General features: G+C 55.2%; 1 protein-coding gene across 1 annotated transcript; it reads right to left on the reverse strand.

Annotated features, from left to right (window-relative positions):
• Positions 1 to 914: 914 nt before the first annotated feature.
• On the reverse strand, positions 915 to 17,999 carry nwd1 (NACHT and WD repeat domain containing 1). The gene is made up of 19 exons (XM_056604092.1): positions 17,888 to 17,999; positions 17,258 to 17,343; positions 15,109 to 15,225; positions 13,339 to 13,675; positions 11,912 to 13,253; positions 11,327 to 11,530; positions 10,970 to 11,114; positions 9,195 to 9,312; positions 7,659 to 7,823; positions 7,195 to 7,392; positions 6,225 to 6,335; positions 5,558 to 5,781; positions 4,733 to 5,026; positions 4,554 to 4,647; positions 4,238 to 4,407; positions 3,036 to 3,312; positions 2,172 to 2,830; positions 1,484 to 1,589; positions 915 to 1,222 (listed from the first exon to the last, which is right to left on the reverse strand). The coding sequence occupies exons 1-19, from the start codon at positions 17,997 to 17,999 to the stop codon at positions 915 to 917; spliced, it is 5,067 nt and encodes a 1,688-aa protein (XP_056460067.1).
• Between the last annotated feature and the right edge of the window lie 1,624 nt (positions 18,000 to 19,623).

The raw sequence follows: 19,623 nt of genomic DNA on the forward strand, positions 1-19,623 counted from the left end.
ACAAGTTTACAGGATTACAGGACACCGGTATAACATTTTTGTTCAAATTCAAAAGGAATTCTATAATTGTGTCATTATATTATATATCTAGTGATATATATCATAATTATAATATGACTGTCGATAGTCTGACTTAAAGCTAAAGTCCGGCCTTACCCTTGGTATATGGTACAGAGTAATCCTCCCATACTTATGTCCTCTCTGTACGTTCTATCGTACATCGTGTTAGCTGAGAGATACTCTCCAGAGCTCCAACTGTCAGTCAAACTACAATCAATAACAATAATTCTAGACATAATGCTAATGCTAATGCTAATGCTACGACCCCAGCATGAGTCAGAGACCTGCAGGAAGAGCCGAACCCTGAGCCTCCTCAGAGCACCCTGAGCCTCCTCAGAGCACCCTGAGCCTAACAGAGCACCCTGAGCCTCACCCTGAGCCTCCTCAGAGCACCCTGAGCCTAACAGAGTCTGGGTTGGAATCGTAGTCATGAAGGGGTTCTGGGGTGGGGTTCTGAGGAGGGGTTCTGAGGAGGGGTTCTGAGGTGGGGTTCTAGGGGTGGGGTTCTGAGGAGGGGTTCTGGGGAGGGGTTCTGAGGAGGGGTTCTGAGGAGGGGTTCTGAGGAGGGGTTCTGAGGAGGGGTTCTGAGGTGGGGTTCTAGGGGAGGGGTTCTGAGGAGGGGTTCTGAGGTGGAAGTTCTGAGGAGGGGTTCTGGGGAGGGGTTCTGAGGAGGGGTTCTGAGGAGGGGTTCTGAGGTGGAAGTTCTGGGGAGGGGTTCTGAGGAGGGGTTCTGAGGAGGGGTTCTGAGGAGGGGTTCTGAGGAGGGGTTCTGAGGTGGAAGTTCTGAGGAGGGGTTCTGAGGAGGGGTTCTGAGGAGGGGTTCTGAGGTGGAGGTTCCCCTGAGGTCCTGGGTTCTACGTCACCACGCAGGTGGTGGAGGAGGGCTGGCCCATGCCCAGGAGGTTAAAGTTCAGCTGGGCGGGGTTGTAGTCGAAGTCCAGCGCGGGGGTCTGCCGGCGGGGGGGCGGGGCCTTCTCCCGGGACGTGAGGCGGCACCGAGCCCGGACGCTCCTCAGGGGGGCGTGGTCCGGGCCCAGCATCGCGGGGCAGCGGAACACCTCCCTTAGGACCGCCCCCCGCTGGCCCAGCGCCACGAAGCCGTTCCTGTAGGTCAGCATGGAGACGGGGGCATGGTCGACGCGCTGGAGGAACAGCAGCCGGCCTGGGGGGGGGGGGGGGGTCAGGCTGCAGTCTGCTTCAAGCATTAGCACATGAGCACTTAGCATGTCAGTCGGCCGTAGCTTGATGTTGTGTTTGGGAAGCTTAATGTAGCCTGTTGGTATCATGATGTAGCAGTCGTAGCATGATGTAGCAGTCGTAGCGTGATGTATCAGTCGGAGCATGATGTAGCAGTCGCAGCATGATGTAGCAGTCGTAGCATGATGTAGCAGTCGCAGCATGATGTAGCGTGTGAGGATGGTACCTGTAGCGACGTCCCACACTTTGATGGTTCGGTCCAGAGAGCCGGTGAACACAAGTTGGTCGCTCTCTGAGAAGGCTGCACACAGAACCCGAACATCGGCCGCCTCCTGCCCACACACCAATGAGATGTTAGTTAACATGTTTACTACATGTTAACACTCATGGTAACCCCTACATGTTAACTCCTTCATGTTAACTACATGTTAACCCCTACATGTTAACCCCCATGGTAACCCCTCATGTTAACCCCTACATGTTAACCCCATGGTAACCCCTCATGTTAACCCCTACATGTTAACTACATGTTAACCCTCATGGTAACCCCTACATGTTAACCCCTCATGTTAACCCCTACATGTTGACCCCTCATGTTAACCCCTACATCTTAACTACATCTTAACCCTCATGGTAACCCTCATGTTAACTACATGTTAACCCCTACATGTTAACCCTCATGGTAACCCCTATATGTTAACTCCTAGATGTTAACTACACGTCAACCCCTCGTGTTATCCCCTCAAGTTAACCCCTCATGTTAACCCCCCCATTGGTAACCCCCAATGGTAACCCCTCATGTGAACTCCTACATGGTAACTCTACATATTACCCCCTCATGTTAACCCTTACATGTTATCTACATGTTAACTCCTACATGTTAACTACATGTTAACGCTTACATGCTAACTGACCTGCGAGATGTACTCCATGGTGTGGTCCAGCGTCGGGGGGCTGAGCGACCACAGGGTTAGCCGGCCCGAGGCCCCGCCCCCCGAGGCCCCGCCCCCCGAGGCCCTGCCCCCCGAGGCCACTAGGGCGTGGAGCCCCGAGTTACCGGCCCGGACGCAGGTGATGGGGCCCGGAGCAGCCTCCAGGGGGGCGGGGCCAGGCGCAGCCTCCAGGGGGGAGGGGCCTCGCGGGTAGGGGCCTTGGGGGGCGGGGCCTCGGGGGGCGCCGGAGGCCCAGAGGCTGAGCTCCCCCCCTGCCGTCCCGTACAGCAGCCTCCCGTCGGCCAGCAGGGCGGCGCAGGAGACGGGGGCCTGCAGCAGGTCCAGGATCAGGGTCCGGACCGGGCCCTCCACGGACGGGGCCCCGTCCCGGGTGGTGACCTCGAACAGCGCCAGCGAGCCCTCGTAGGCGGCGGCCAGTTGGCGCTCCCCCGGGTCCAGCGCCAGGGCCTGGACCCGGGGGAGGCTCTCAGGGGGCGGGAGGCACAGGGTCTCCTGGGGCCGGTCCAGGGGGTAGATCAGGACGGTCCCGGTCTTCAGGCCGCAGAACAGCAGCTTCTTGTTGTGGGCCAGCTCCAGACAGACCACCTCCGCCGACACCGCCAGGGTGTCTGACATCCCCCCTGCACAGAGGTCAGGGGTCAGGGGACCTCACCAGGGGTCTGCTGACCCTCACCAGAGGTCAGAGGTCAGGGACCCTCACCAGGCTACTAGACTACTGGACTACCCAGACCACATTTGACACCAAACCAGCCCAGACCAGACCAGACTAGACTAGAGCAGACCAAACCAGGACCAGTACAGACCAGCCCGGACTAGTGGACCCACCGTGGACGGTGTCCCAGCAGACCACCTCGGTGCGGTGGTCCGGGTGGACCCAGTAGGCTCGGCTGCAGTCCTTGGCGAGGCCCAGCAGGGTGCAGCCGGGGGGGAGGCGCTCGGGGGGTCTGGTCCGGGGGTCTGAGTCCAGGCTCCACAGGACCACCCTCTGGTCCCCCCGGGACCAGGACACCAGACCCCCGTCTGAGAGGAAGGAGAGCCAGGAGACCGGCTCCTCGGGCCCCTGGAGGCGCTGCAGCAGGGCCCCGGAGGGTAGGCCCCACACCTACAGAGGACACATTAATACACGCGTTAATAACATGTTAATAACATGTTGATACACATGTTAATAAACACGTTAATACACATGTTAATAAACACGTCAATACACATGTTAATAACATGTTGATACACACGTTAATAAACACGTTAATACACATGTGAATAACTTGTTGATACACATGTTAATAAACATGTTGATACACATGTTAATAACATGTTGATACACATGTTAATACACATGTTAATAAACACGTTAATATGACTCAAGATGTCTTCCTTGCTGATTTCAAGGGAGTTTTTTCTTGCCCGTTTGGGAGCTTGGGTAAAGAGGGATGTCATGAATATTTGGCCTGTTAAGCCCTTTGAGACTGTAATGGTGATTAAGGGCTATATAAATAAAATTGAATTGAATTGAATTAATACACATGTAAACAACATGTTAATACACACGTTAATAACATGTTAACAATATGTCAATACACAATGTGATACACATGTTAATAAACACGTTAGTACAAATGGTAATAACATGTCAATACACAATGTGATACACATGTTAATATACATGTTGATACACATGTTAATAAACACTTTAATACACATTTTAATAACATGTTAATAACCTGTTAATAGACATGTTAACACACACGTTGATACACAAGTTTATACACATGTTCAAACACATGATAATATACATGTAATACACATGTTAGGGAGAGATAGAGAGGGAGAGAGCGAGAGAGAGAGAGAGGCAGAGAGAGAGAGGCAGAGAGAGAGAGAGAGAGAGAGAGAGAGAGAGAGAGAGAGAGAGAGAGAGAGAGAGAGAGAGAGAGAGAGAGAGAGAGAGGCACAAAGAGAGAGAGAGAGAGCGAGAGAGAGGCACAAAGAGAGAGAGAAACAGAGAGAGAGGGAGGGGGGGGGGTCCTCACTCTGATGATGTGGTCTTCAGAGCCTGAGGCCAACAGTGTAGATTCCCTGGAGACACAAGCGCTGAGGACCTGGGCCTCATGGTGGAGCTGGGCCTCCTGGTGGAGCTGGGCCTCCTGGTGGAGCTGGGCCTCCTCGTGGAGGCTGAACACCAGCAGGCTTTTCTCACATCCTGGAGAAGACAGTACTACACAGTAATACTGCAGTACTATTACTGTACAGTACTACACAGTACTACTGCAGTACTACTACAGTACAGTACTACTACAGTAGACCCCCCAGTCAGCGCTTCAGGACACTAGAGAACAGGACACTCACCTGCTAACAGCAGCCTCTCATCCTCTGTGGCCATGAACAGAGAGCAAGGCATCATGGGAAACTGAGTCTCAGTCCGTCTGCCACTCCTGGAGACCTGAGAGACACCGGAGGGTCTTAGATACACTATACACAGCGTGTCAGACTGCACTGACCCTCTACAGCCCGTCCTCCAGTCCCACCTGCTGCAGGAGGCCGTCCTCGGTCAGAAGGAGAACCCGACCCAGTCTGGGCAGCATCAGCGACCTCAGGACCTCTGGTGACCTCAGGAACACTGGTGACCCCTGGCACCCCGGTGACCCCTGGCCCCCCGGTGACCCCTGGCCCCCCGGTGACCCCTGGTCCTGTTGGGCGATGTGGACGGCCCCGGCTCCGGTCCGCGTCACCACATCGGCCCCCAGGAGCCCCAGGACCTCCGACCCTCTGGTGGACAGGTTCAGCAGCGGGGCCATGGAGCCCAGCGCCCAGGACCTCACCTAGACCGGGACCAGGACCACAGTGAGACCAGGACCAGGACCTCACCTAGACCCGGACCAGGACCACAGTGAGACCAGGACCAGGACCTCCCCTAGACCGGGACCAGGACCACAGTGAGACCAGGACCAGGACCAGGATCAGAGAACCCACTTAGAACCCTAGACCAGGACCAGGACCTCACCTAGACCTAGACCCGGACCAGGACCACAGTGAGACCAGGACCAGGACCTCACCTAGACCCGGACCAGGACCACAGTGAGACCAGGACCAGGACCAGGATCAGAGAACCCACTTAGAACCCTAGACCAGGACCAGGACCACAGTGAGACCAGGACCAGGATCAGAGAACCCACTTAGAACCCTAGACCAGGACCAGGACCAGAACCTACTAAGACAAGGACCAGAGAACCCACTTAGACCTAGACCGGGACCCTAGAACCACCTAGAACCCTAGACCGGGACTCTAGAACCACCTAGAACCCAACCCAGCCAGCACGCTGTTTCTATAACATGACCACAGGTTTATCTACTTGAGTCTTGGTGTAAATGAAGATCTGGTCGGTCTGCTGTGATAGGTGGAGGGAGGCGGGGGCGAAGTCAGGGTCCATCCCTGATTGGACACAGTACACTTGTTTCCCGGACAACAGGCTCCACCTCCTGAGAGAACCGTCAGCAGCCAATGAAAGACAGTCGGTTCCGCTGTCAATCAGTTTAATGGTCAGGACAGCAGCTGTAGAAGTACACACCCAGTCACCTGTTATTACCTTCCCCAGACACAGCCTGATAACATGTTAATACCTCCCCCAGACACAGCCTGATAACATGTTAATACCTCCCCCAGACACAGCCTGATAACATGTTATTACCTCCCCCAGACACAGCCTGATTACATGTTATTACCTCCCCCAGACACAGCCTGATAACATGTTATTACCTCCCCCAGACACAGCCTGATTACATGTTATTACCTCCCCCAGACACAGCCTAGTAACATGTTATTATAACTCCCCCAGAAACAGCCTAGTAACATGTTATTATAACTCAACCTCTCACAGGACCTCTGAGAGGCCTACATGTGTGTGTGAGGACCTGTGAGAGGCCTACCTGTGTGTGTGAGGACCTGTGAGAGGCCTACCTGTGTGTGTGAGGACCTGTGAGAGGCCTACCTGTGTGTGTGAGGACCTGTGAGAGGCCTACCTGTGTGTGTGAGGAGGTGCAGCAGGCTGAGGGCAGAGAGCCTCCAGATCAACACAGAGCCGTCGTCTGAACCGGAGGCCAGGAGGTCCCCACACACACACACACACAGCACTGCAGACACACACACACACACGCAAACGCGCACACACACGCACACGCACACACACACACACACAGAACAGTGACACAGGGACACCAGTTACTCAAAGACCAGCGGTAGAGAGAGAGACCGGCGGTAGAGAGAGAGACCGGCGGTAGAGAGAGAGACCGGCGGTAGAGAGAGAGACCGGCGGTAGAGAGAGAGACCGGCGGTAGAGAGAGAGACCGGCGGTAGAGAGAGAGACCGGCGGTAGAGAGAGAGACCGGGGGTAGAGAGAGAGACCGGCGGTAGAGAGAGAGACCGGCGGTAGAGAGAGAGACCGGCGGTAGAGAGAGAGACCGGCGGTAGAGAGTGAGACCGGCGGTAGAGAGAGAGACCGGCGGTAGAGAGTGAGACCGGCGGTAGAGAGAGAGACCGGCGGTAGAGAGAGAGACCGGCGGTAGAGAGAGAGACCGGCGGTAGAGAGAGAGACCGGCGGTAGAGAGAGAGACCGGCGGTAGAGAGAGAGACCGGCGGTAGAGAGAGAGACCGGCGGTAGAGAGAGAGACCGGCGGTAGAGAGAGAGACCGGCGGTAGAGAGAGAGACCGGCGGTAGAGAGTGAGACCGGCGGTAGAGAGAGAGACCGGCGGTAGAGAGAGAGACCGGCGGTAGAGAGAGAGACCGGCGGTAGAGAGAGAGACCGGCGGTAGAGAGAGAGACCGGCGGTAGAGAGAGAGACCGGCGGTAGAGAGAGAGACCGGCGGTAGAGAGAGAGACCGGCGGTAGAGAGTGAGACCGGCGGTAGAGAGTGAGACCGGCGGTAGAGAGAGAGACCGGCGGTAGAGAGAGAGACCGGCGGTAGAGAGAGAGACCAGCGGTAGAGCGCCCACCTGTGCGGCCCCCGGTGAAGCTGTGTCTCAGCGGGCCCCCGGGGGCCGCGAGGAAGGAGCTCTTGGGCACCAGGACGGGCTCCTCACAGGACAGGAGCCACGCCTCACACTGACCCACCAACCGGCCAATCAGAGACGGGAAGGCGGCGCCCAGGGAGAGGAGGCGGCCCACCAGCTCAGAGAAGAACAGAGCTCTGTCTGGGAGTGGACAGACGGCACCAATCAGTACGCTGCTCTACGTCAGCTGGGCTCTGATTGGTCCTACTGACCCATGTGACATTAGCTGTGCTCTGATTGGTCGTACTGACCAATATGACATTAGCTGTGATCTGATTGGTCGTACTGACCCATGTGACATTAGCTGTGCTCTGATTGGTCATACTGACCAATGTGACATTAGCTGTGATCTGATTGGTCGTACTGACCAATGTGACATTAGCTGTGATCTGATTGGTTGTACTGACCCATGTGACCGCCCAGCCGATCCGCTCCGGGTTTGAGGAGCAGTAGGGTGTCGTGAAGCAGTGCACTCTGGGTACAGCTCATGAGGTCAGCACACATCCGGAGATCCTCAATCACACTGTCTATCCCACACAGCCTGCTCTTACAGTAGAGCCAGTCTGCATTACCTGATACAGGGGTTAGACAGTACAGAGAGGGGTAGGGGTTAGACAGTACAGAGAGGGGTAGGGGTTAGACAGTACCGAGACAGGTAGGGGTTAGACAGTACAGAGACAGGTAGGGGTTAGACAGTACAGGCAGGTCATTAAGGAGCAGGTAGGGGTTAGACAGTACAGACAGGTCATTAAGGAGCAGGTAGGGGTTAGACAGTACAGAGACAGGTCATTAAGGAGCAGGTAGGGGTTAGACAGTACAGAGACAGGTCGTTAAGGAGCAGGTAGGGGTTAGACAGTACAGAGACAGGTCATTAAGGAGCAGGTAGGGGTTAGACAGTACAGAGACAGGTCATTAAGGAGCAGGTAGGGGTTAGACAGTACAGAGACAGGTCATTAAGGAGCAGCTAGGGGTTAGACAATACAGAGACAGGTAATTAAGGAGCAGCTAGGGGTTAGACAGTAAAGAGACAGGTCATTAAGGAGCAGGTAGGGGTTAGACTGTACAGAGACAGGTCATTAAGGAGCAGGTAGGGGTTAGACAGTACAGAGACGGGTCGTTAAGGAGCAGGTAGGGGTTAGACAGTACAGAGACAGGTCGTTAAGGAGCAGGTAGGGGTTAGACAGTACAGAGACAGGTCATTAAGGAGCAGGTAGGGGTTAGACAGTACAGAGACAGGTCATTAAGGAGCAGCTAGGGGTTAGACAGTACAGAGACAGGTCATTAAGGAGTAGCTAGGGGTTAGACAGTACAGAGACAGGTCATTAAGGAGCAGGTAGGGGTTAGACTGTACAGAGACAGGTCATTAAGGAGCAGGTAGGGGTTAGACAGTACAGAGACAGGTCATTAAGGAGCAGGTAGGGGTTAGACAGTACAGAGACAGGTCGTTAAGGAGAAGGTAGGGGTTAGACAGTACAGAGACAGGTCATTAAGGAACAGGTAGGGGTTAGACAGTACAGAGACAGGTCACTAAGGAGCAGGTAGGGGTTAGACGGTACAGAGACAGGTCATTAAGGAGAAGGTAGGGGTTAGACGGTACAGAGACAGGTCATTAAGGAGCAGGTAGGGGTTAGACAGTACAGAGACAGGTAATTAAGGAGCAGGTAGGGGTTAGACAGTACAGAGACAGGTCGTTAAGGAGCAGGCAGGGGTTAGACGGTACAGAGACAGGTCATTAAGGAGCAGGTAGGGGTTAGACGGTACAGAGACAGGTCATTAAGGAGCAGGTAGGGGTTAGACAGTACAGAGACAGGTCATTAAGGAGTAGGTAGGGGTTAGACAGTACAGAGACAGGTCATTAAGGAGCAGGTAGGGGTTAGACAGTACAGAGACAGGTCATTAAGGAGCAGGTAGGGGTTAGACGGTACACGACGGATGTGTCGTACCAATGACCTCTTGCTGTAACTCCTCCCACAATCCAGCATGGAGCAGCTGATAGGGCAGCTCCTGAAGCTTCCTCATATTAGCCAATCCTGGAGCAAACCACAGCGGTTGAGGCGGGACCTGGAACAGACCAACCAATCACATACTGCCATGGAGCACTGCTAGTACTGGTTAGTACTATAGTCCTGCTGTACTAGGTCCGTGTACTAGTACCTACTACTGGTACAAGTATTTGGTACCAGTACTAGGGTACCAGTCCCTTAGTTCTATTGGAGTACCAGCCAAGGTTAGTACTGCTGTATGAGGTAGCATAGTGCATGGGCAGTACTCTGTTAGCTCTGTAGTAAACAAGCACTGATTTGATCTCATTAGTACTGCAGTAATAGTAGTACTTTAGCAGAGGAATGGCAGTAAGGTGGTAATGTAGTATGTAGTACTACTATAGTAGTAGTAAGGTAGTAGTAGTTTGGTAATAGTTCTATAGTAGTAGTACTGTTGTACTATTACTATAGTAATAGTACTGTAGTAGTAGTACTATAGTAGTAGGACTGTAGTAGCAGTACTGCTGTAGTAGTACTGTAGAGCAGTACTGTAGTAGCACTATAGTAGTAGTACTGTAGTAGTAGTAGTACTGTATTAATTCTGTAGTAGTAGTACTACTGATCTCGGAAGCTAAGCAGGGTCGGGCCTGGTTACAGTACTTGGATGGGAGACCGCCTGGGAATACCAGGTGCCGTAGGGCGGCAGTAGCTCAGGAGGTAGAGCGGGTTGGCTGCTAACCTGAAGGTTGTTGGTTCAATCCCCGGCTCCTCTTAGCTGAGTGTTGAGGTGTGCTAGAGCAAGGCACCTAACCCTAACTGCCCCCGACGAGCTGGCTGTCACCTTGCATGGCTGACTCCGCCGTCGGTGTGTGAATCTGTGCGTGAATGGGTGATTGTGTGGCAATATTGTGAAGCGCCTTGTGACCCTGGTCTGTGAAAGGCGCTGTACAAATAAAGCTTACTTACTTACTTACTTACTTACTACTGTAGTAGTATTACTATTGTAGTAGTACTGTAGTAGTAGTACTATAGCAGTAGTACTGTAGTAGTAGTACTGTGGTAATAGTACTGTAGCAGTAGTACTGTAGTAGTACCGTACTAGTAGTAGTGCTATAGCAGTAGTACTGAAGTAGTACTACTATAGTAGTAGTACTATAGTAGTAGTACTAGTACCGTACTAGTAGTAGTGCTATAGTAGTAGAACTGTAGTAGTAGTAGTACTATAGTAGTAGTACTGTAGTAGTAGTACCGTACTAGTAGTAGTGCTATAGTAGTAGTGCTATAGCAGTAGTACTATAGTAGTAGTACTGTAGTAGTAGTATCGTACTAGTAGTAGTGCTATAGTAGTAGTACTGTAGTAGTAGTACTGTAGTAGTAGTACTGTAGTAGTAGTACCGTACTAGTAGTAGTGCTATAGCAGTAGTAGTACTGGCAGAGGCTTCAGCCTTCAGTAATGTGGGGCGGGGCTATGGGCGGGGCTAACCAAGCCACTTAAGGGGGCATGCCAGCTCAACTAGGTGCCGGTCCCAAGCCTTGATTAATGGGGGGGGGGGGGGTCGGCACCAGGGAGTAAACTCTAGTAATGAGAATAGCCTGTTCGGACCTGAAAGGGAGAACGTAGGCTGATGATGAGTTTAATGTAGGCCTACAGTCGCTCGCCACTCTTCTCACTGGCCTAGGCCGTGTGTGTACGTGTATGTAGTAGTAGTACTGTAGTAGTAGTACTGTAGTAGTACCTTCCTGTCACTCAGCAGTAGGGTGCGGGGGGGGAGGGCCAGAGGCTTCAGCTTGCCGCTCCACAGACCCAGGAAGTACTCTGACAACATCCTGTTCCTCCTCTGGTCCCCTAGGTAACGCTCACGGGCCGCCTCACAAAGCTGTCTGCACACACACACACACACACACACACACACACACACACACACACACACACACACACACACACACACACACACACACACACACACACACACACACACACACACACACACACACACACACACACACTAATAATTAGTTAGGATAGGTTAGTAATGAGTTAGTTAGGGATGGTGAGTGAGGTTAGTCATGGGTTGGTTGGTGAGTTGTGTTACTGGTATCTGAAGTCCAGCAGCACCAGGCCCTGGGCCCAGCCCTCCAGCAGCAGGGGGCCCAGGTCCAGGCGCAGGCCGGCCCACAGCAGGGGGGGGAGGCGCAGGGGGGAGGGCCGCACAGGGGGGGCGGGGCGGTACACCTCCGAGAGGACCTCATCGTCCAGGGACAGCAGGTCACACAGCTCCGCCTCCAGCAGCCCGCACCTGAGGACCAGTGGACCAGTACTGTAGCACCAGGAGAACCAGTAGAACCAGCAAGACCAGGAGAACCAGGGTCGGGGTCGGGGTCAGGGTCGGGGTCGGGGTCAGGGTGGGGGTCGGGGTCGGGGTCAGGGTCAGGGTCGGGGTCAGGGTGGGGGTCGGGGTCGGGGTCAGGGTCGGGTCGGGGTCAGGGTCGGGGTCAGGTTCGGGGTCAGGGTCAGGGTCGGGGTCAGGGTCGGGGTCAGGGTCAGGGTGGGGGTCAGGGTGGGGGTCGGGGTCAGGGTCGGGGTCAGGGTCAGGGTTAGGGTCGGGGTCAGGGTCGGGGTCGGGGTCAGGGTCGGGGTCGGGGTCGGGGTCAGGGTCGGGGTCAGGGTTAGTGACGACCTGCTGAGGGCGATGTATCCCAGCGCGGAGGCCACCAGCTGCCGGCCGTGCCGGTCCTCCAGGGACAGCAGGATGAGGGCCATCATGTCCGGCAGGTCGGCCCCCAGCCTCAGCGCGGCGGGGGGGGTGTAGGAGGTCCAGCGCAGCGCCTCCCAGAGGATCAGCCGCAGGTGCAGCGGGCTGCCCGTCTTCTGGAAGCTGCTCAGCACCACCTCCCGCTGCTCCTCCGTCAGCGTCCTGCGGGCGGAGCTCAGGGCGCGTCGCACCACCTCCCGGCCCTCCTCCAGGGTCAGCCCGTCCACCGGCACCAGGGCCCCGGCCCCCAGCCGGTCCCGCAGGGCCCCCAGGACCGGGGCGGCGCTGGCGGCGGAGAGCAGCAGGTGGACGTTGGGCGGGACGGCGGCCGGCAGCCAGTGGAGGTCCTCGGCGGAGAGGAGGTCCACGCCGTCCAGGATCAGCACCAGGGACTCCCCCCGCCGGGACGCCGCCGCCAGCAGGGCCTGGAAGGACCGCAGCCGGTCCGCCTGGGGGCCCGGCGGGCCGGGGGGGGGCAGGTCCAAGGCCAGGCTCACCTGCAGGGCCAGGCTGTGGAGGAGGGCCCCGACATCGGGCCGGGCCCCCCTGCCGGGGGCCAGGAACCGCAGGGCCACCACGGCCCCGGGCCCCAGCACGCCCAGCAGCTCCCGGGCCAGCCGGCACAGCAGGGTGGTCTTGCCGGCCCCCGGGGCCCCGTGCAGGACCAGGGGCCCGTGGGGGCCGGCCGAGGCCTCCCACAGGGCCAGGCTCAGCCGGCCCAGCAGCCCCTCCCGCCCGCACAGCTCCTGGGAGCGCCGGAGCCCCTCCAGGGCGTGGCGGCTGACCTCCTCCAGGAGCCGGGAGCGCTCTCCCCCCGGGGGCCGGCCCCAGCTCCCCCGGCCCCCGGGGGCCCCCTGCTCCTCCAGGAGCCGGGTGATGCAGCCCTTCATGTGGGCCACCATCTGGCCGCAGAGCGCCTCCAGGTAGGCGGCGTGGTCGCGGCGCCGGGGGTCCACCGTCCCCCCGCTGAGCTCCAGGCTGTGGCGGTGCAGAGCCGGGGGCCCCCGGGGGCCCGCGGCCGCCAGCCGGGCCTTCAGGTCGAGGAGCAGCGCCCGGGCCTCTGGGTCCAGCCCGCCCTCCGCCGCCGCCGCCGCCGCCAGGAGGCGGGCCAGGCCGCGCTTAGGCCCCTCCTTCGCCGCCGGCCGCGGGGCGTCTCTGATGAAGAGCAGGGCGTCCCTCTGGGCTCCGCCCCCCTGGCTCTGGGCTCCGCCCCCCTGGCTCTGGGCTCCGCTCCCCAGCAGGCCTGCAGTCATCTCAGCCTCGGGGGCTGAACACATGAACACATGCCGGCTCAGAGACGCATTTTGTGTGTGTGCTTGTGCGTGCGTGCGTGCGTGCGTTCGTGCTGTCACCTGATTGGTAGAAGCGGTGGGCCTGCTCTGCGGTGAGCTGACCTTTGACCTGGGCCTCGGAGGCTGCGCGGCGGAGCGCCGTCTGTAGCCTCGCCTCGGTAGAGCGCCAGGAGGCGGAGCTAGCCTCCCGCTCCGCCCCCGGCCCCCCGTAAGAGGGGAGGTGGCTCCTGATAGGCTGGAGGACGTAGGTGGTTGGGACGGCGTTGGTGTCCCTGAGGAACCATTGGCCGAGGAGCTGGAGGTCGTCGGGGGTCAGCCCCGCCTCCAGGACCTCAAAGAGAGGCTCTGGGAGGAGGCGGGGCAACGGCCGCTCCCCGTACTGGGAGCCCAGCAGGGCCTGGGAGGGGGAGGGGCCACACACATGAGGGGGAGGGGCCACACACATGAGGGGGAGGGGCCACACACATGAGAGGGGAAGGGGCCACACACATGAGAGGGAGGGGCAAAGCACATCAGAGGGGGAGGGGCAAAGCACATCAGAGGGGGAGGGGCCAAACACATGAGAGGGGGAGGGGCCACACACATGAGAGGGGGAGGGGCCAAGCACATGAGAGGGGGAGGGGCCAAACACTTGAGAGGGGGAGGGGCCACAAACATTAGAGGGGGAGGGGCCAAGCACATGAGAGGCGGAGGGGCCACACACATGAGAGGGGGAGGTTGTCCTATGAGAGGGTGAGGTGTCCTGTGAGAGGGTGAGGTTGTCTAATGAGAGGGTGAGGGTGATCTATGAGAGGGTGAGGGTGTCCTGTGAGAGGGTGAGGTTGTCTAATGAGAGGGTGAGGGTGATCTATGAGAGGGTGAGGGTGATCTATGAGAGGGTGAGGGTGTCCTGTGAGAGGGTGAGGTTGTCTAATGAGAGGGTGAGGTTGTCTAATGAGTGGGTGAGGGTGATCTGTGAGAGGGTGAGGGTGATCTATGAGAGGGTGAGGGTGATCTATGAGAGGGTGGGGGTGTCCTGTGAGAGGGTGAGGTTGTCTAATGAGAGGGTGAGGGTGATCTATGAGAGGGTGAGGGTGATCTATGAGAGGGTGAGGGTGTCCTGTGAGAGGGTGAGGTTGTCTAATGAGAGGGTGAGGGTGATCTATGAGAGGGTGGGGGTGTCCTGTGAGAGGGTGAAGTTGTCTAATGAGAGGGTGAGGGTGATCTATGAGAGGGTGAGGTGTCCTATGAGAGGGTGAGGTGTCCTATGAGAGGGTGAGGGTGATCTATGGGAGGGTGAGGGTGTCCTGTGAGAGGGTGAGGTTGTCTAATGAGAGGGTGAGGGTGATCTATGAGAGGGTGAGGTGATCTATGAGAGGGTGAGGGTGATCTATGAGAGGGTGAGGGTGTCCTGTGAGAGGGTGAGGTTGTCTAATGAGAGGGTGAGGGTGATCTATGAGAGGGTGAGGGTGATCTATGAGAGGGTGAGGGTGTCCTGTGAGAGGGGGAGGTTGTCTAATGAGAGGGTGAGGGTGATCTATGAGAGGGTGAGGTGATCTATGAGAGGGTGAGGGTGATCTATGAGAGGGTGAGGGTGTCCTGTGAGAGGGTGAGGTTGTCTAATGAGAGGGTGAGGGTGATCTATGAGAGGGTGAGGGTGATCTATGAGAGGGTGAGGGTGATCTATGAGAGGGTGAGGGTGATCTATGAGAGGGTGAGGGTGTCCTGTGAGAGGGTGAGGTTGTCTAATGAGAGGGTGAGGGTGATCTATGAGAGGGTGAGGTATCCTATGAGAGGGTGAGGTGTCCTATGAGAGGGTGAGGGTGATCTATGAGAGGGTGAGGGTCTCACTATGAAGGTGGGTCCCAGCGAGGTCCTCTCACACGTCTCCATCTCCTTCAGGGCGAGCTCCGCCTCCCGGTGATCCCCCCCGCTGGGACCCTGCAGCCCCCAGCGCAGGTCCACCGCCTGCACACACACACACACACACACACACACACACACACACACACACACACACACACACACACACACACACACACACACACACACACACACAGGTTCTCACCATGAGAGGGTGAGGGCTCTCACTATGAGAGGGTGAGGGCTCTCACTATGAGAGGGTGAGGGCTCTCACCATGAGAGGGTGAGGGCTCTCACTATGAGAGGGTGAGGGCTCTCACTATGAGAGGGTGAGGGCTCTCACTATGAGAGGGTTAGGGCTCCCTGAACCCTACTTCAGTAGGTGAAGTGGCGAACCCTTTGTTCGCCCTATGTATTCCTGAGAAAGAGGTAGTCCGACACACATTTCTTGGGAAGCACGCACAGAGAGTGTTTAACTTGGTGTTGATTCATTTATTAAGCAATAACTCTGGTTGACTTTCCAGGAAATAACTAAACATAAAAACTCCAAACAATGTAACCTAACTGTTTGCGGCCAAAACAGGGTTCTTCGTATTGTACAAAAAGTGATTTTCAATGTAAAATAATCTGTCAAAATGTGTCCAATAATACGAAATAATGCGATAATGCCACTAATGCGATAATAATGCGACTAATGCGATAATAATGCGAACTAATGCGATAATGCGATAATAATGCGAACTAACGTGGTCAGAAAACTGTTGGCTATCTGCCTTCCAAACCCGAACTACAGTAATTAGCCTGCCCTATATGAGGGCCTCCAATAGGCTCCAGGTAGAGCGTGACACACTTACTTCCCCAGGTGACACAACGGACTAATCACCACGTCATCACCAAATGCATACATATACGTATGAATGAAAGTTTGATTAATATTTCATACACTTTATAATTCATAACTAATACTTTTAGCCTTAGACTCAAAATATATTTACTTAAAAATATTCAACACAAAAGACCTCTAAATGGCTCCAACAGTAGGGTTCACTCGGGTTCAGGGTTCAGTGGGGTTCAGTAGGGTTCAGTAGGGTTCAGTAGGGTTAGGGTTCAGTAGGGTTAGGGTTCAGTAGGGTTCAGTAGGGTTCAGTGGGGTTCAGTAGGGTTAGGGTTCAGTAGGGTTAGGGTTCAGTGGGGTTCAGTAGGGTTAGGGTTCAGTGGGGTTAGGGTTCAGTAGGGTTCAGGGTTCAGTGGGGTTCAGTAGAGTTAGGGTTCAGTGGGGTTCAGTAGGGTTAGGGTTCAGTGGGGTTCAGTAGGGTTAGGGTTCAGTAGGGTTAGGGTTCAGTAGGGTTAGGGTTCAGTGGGGTTCAGTAGGGTTAGGGTTCAGTGGGGTTAGGGTTCAGTGGGGTTCAGTAGGGTTAGGGTTCAGTGGGGTTCAGTAGGGTTAGGGTTCAGTAGGGTTAGGGTTCAGTGGGGTTCAGTAGGGTTAGGGTTCAGTATGGTTCAGGGTTCAGTGGGGTTCAGTGGGGTTAGGGTTCAGTGGGGTTCAGTCGGGTAAGGGTTCAGTGGGGTTCAGTAGGGTTAGGGTTCAGTAGGGTTAGGGTTCAGTGGGGTTCAGTAGGGTTAGGGTTCAGTATGGTTCAGGGTTCAGTGGGGTTCAGTAGGGTTCAGGGTTCAGTAGAGTTCAGTAGGGTTAGGGTTCAGTAGGGTTAGGGTTCAGTGGGGTTCAGTAGGGTTCAGGGTTCAGTAGGGTTAGGGTTCAGTAGGGTTCAGTCGGGTTAGGGTTCAGTGGGGTTAGGGTTCAGTAGGGTTAGGGTTCAGTGGGGTTCAGTAGGGTTCAGGGTTCAGTAGGGTTAGGGTTCAGTAGGGTTCAGTCGGGTTAGGGTTCAGTCGGGTTAGGGTTCAGTCGGGTTAGGGTTCAGTAGGGTTAGGGTTCAGTGGGGTTCAGTAGGGTTAGGGTTCAGTAGGGTTAGGGTTCAGTGGGGTTCAGTAGGGTTAGGGTTCAGTAGGGTTAGGGTTCAGTGGGGTTCAGTAGGGTTAGGGTTCAGTAGGGTTAGGGTTCAGTGGGGTTCAGTAGAGTTAGGGTTCAGTTGGGTTCAGTAGGGTTAGGGTTCAGTGGGGTTCAGTGAGGGAGACTCACCTGGAAGACCAGCCCCAGACTGCTGCAGAAACTCCTGACTTCTGGAAACGCCTTCTCCAGAAAGACACGCCTCTCACTGCTGGTATCTAGAGGACAGGACACTGCTGGTATCTAGAGGACAGGACACTGCTGGTATCTAGAGGACAGGACACTGCTGGTATCTAGAGGACACTGCTGGTATCTAGAGGACAGGACACTGCTGGTATCTAGAGGACAGGACACTGCTGGTATCTAGAGGACAGGACACTGCTGGTATCTAGAGGACAAGACACTGCTGGTATCTAGAGGACAGGACACTGCTGGTATCTAGAGGACACTGCTGGTATCTAGAGGACAGGACACTGCTGGTATCTCGAGGACACTGCTGGTACCTAGAGGACACTGCTGGTATCTAGAGGACAGGACACTGCTGGTATCTACAGGACAGGACACTGCTGGTATCTAGAGGACAGGACACTGCTGGTATCTAGAGGACAGGAAACTGCTGGTAGCTAGAGGACACTGCTGGTATCTTGAGGACATGGCTGGTATCTAGAGGACAGGACAGTCCTCTAGACAGTCCTCTAGATATGCTCCTATCGGGGGTGAAGGTGTATTCCTCTACTAGGTGTGAACTAGTTCTTTGCTTACCGCTGAAGGTGGAGGAGATGAAGACTCGCACCATGTTGGAGGGGGTCTGCCTCCCGGTGGCTCTGCCCCTCAGGACATCCAACATCTCCTGGTCCAGACTCATCTTATCCATCCTCCTCTGCCTCCTACCCGAGTCCTCAACCACCTCCTCAAGGTGCTTAAGGAGGTGCGCTGGTCTTTAGGAGGTGCTCTGGTCTTTAGGAGGTGCTCTGATCTTTAGGAGGTGCTCTGGTCTTTAGGAGGTGCTCTGGTCTTTAGGAGATGCACTGGTCTTTAGGAGGTGCTCTGGTCTTTAGGAGGTGCTCTGATCTTTAGGAGGTGCTCTGGTCTTTAGGAGGTGCTCTTAAGGAGGTCGTCTGCTCTACTAATCATCTGTTAAGTGAAGCTCTGAGTCAGCAGGAGTGAGCGGCGCGCGGCTAGACCAAGCTCCTCCTCCTTGGGGCACAGGTGATCCACCTGCTCCCTGGTGACGGTGTCACTATGAAGGGCCGGGTGGAGGCGGGCGGAGCAGGGAGCAGCTGGTAAACAAGGAGCCGCCCGCAGACCTCTGGGGAGGGACACATCTGGGTTTCCTTAACGAGTTGAGTTGTTGTTCCTGGAGGAGCTGGAGAGCTCTGCCTCTCTGCAACACAGCCTGAGGTCCTCCCAGCTGGCCCGCGGGTGGAGGCCCGCGGGTGGAGCCCCCCCACCCAGTGGGCTCCCCTGCTCGGCGGGGAGCGCCTGTTCAGCCGTCTCCACCAGGGGGCGAGCTCTGTTCTAATGGAGACTAGTGGACGCATTCTGAACTCTTTCTAGGTTACAGCTGGTTAGTTAAGGTACTAGGTGAGGGATAATAAGTGTAGGTAATCAGTTAGATATGGTTAAGTTGAGGTACTGGGTTACCTGCATGTTTTCTATCACATTATCATGAATAATTATTTTAGTATTTTCTCAGTGTGTCTGGTGTCTCCTGACGGTGTGTGTCTGGTGTCTCCTGACGGTGTGTGTCTGGTGTCTCCTGACGGTGTCTGGTGCCTCCTGACGGTGTGTGTCTGGTGTCTCCTGACGGTGTGTGTCTGGTGTCTCTTGATACAGACAAACTGTCCAAACCGATCGAGGCTCAACAACACAACAGACCGCTAATACGTTTGCAAACCTGGTTTGTTGGATAGGGTTAGGTTTAGTGGTTTGTTGGTTAGGTTTAGTGGTTTGTTGGTTAGGGTTAGGTTTAGTGGTTTGTTGGATAGGGTTAGGTTTAGTGGTTTGTTGGTTAGGGTTAGGTTTAGTGGTTTGTTGGTTAGGGTTATGTTTAGTGGCTTGTTGGTTAGGTTTAGTGGTTTGTTGGTTAGGGTTAGGTTTAGTGGTTTGTTGGTTAGGGTTAGGTTTAGTGGTTTGTTGGTTAGGGTTAGTGGCTTGTTGGTTAGGTTTAGTGGTTTGTTGGTTAGGGTTAGGTTTAGTGGTTTGTTGGTTAGGGTTAGTGGTTTGTTGGATAGGGTTAGGTTTAGTGGTTTGTTGGTTAGGGTTAGTGGTTTGTTGGTTAGGGTTAGGTTTAGTGGTTTGTTGGATAGGGTTAGGTTTAGTGGTTTGTTGGTTAGGGTTAGGTTTAGTGGTTTGTTGGTTAGGGTTAGGTTTAGTGGTTTGTTGGATAGGGTTAGGTTTAGTGGTTTGTTGGTTAGGGTTAGGTTTAGTGGCTTGTTGGTTAGGTTTAGTGGTTTGTTGGTTAGGGTTAGGTTTAGTGGTTTGTTGGTTAGGGTTAG

The sequence above is a fragment of the Gadus chalcogrammus genome, chromosome 12 (genome assembly GCF_026213295.1).
Source record: "Gadus chalcogrammus isolate NIFS_2021 chromosome 12, NIFS_Gcha_1.0, whole genome shotgun sequence".
In the NCBI taxonomy this organism is placed as follows: domain Eukaryota; kingdom Metazoa; phylum Chordata; class Actinopteri; order Gadiformes; family Gadidae; genus Gadus; species Gadus chalcogrammus.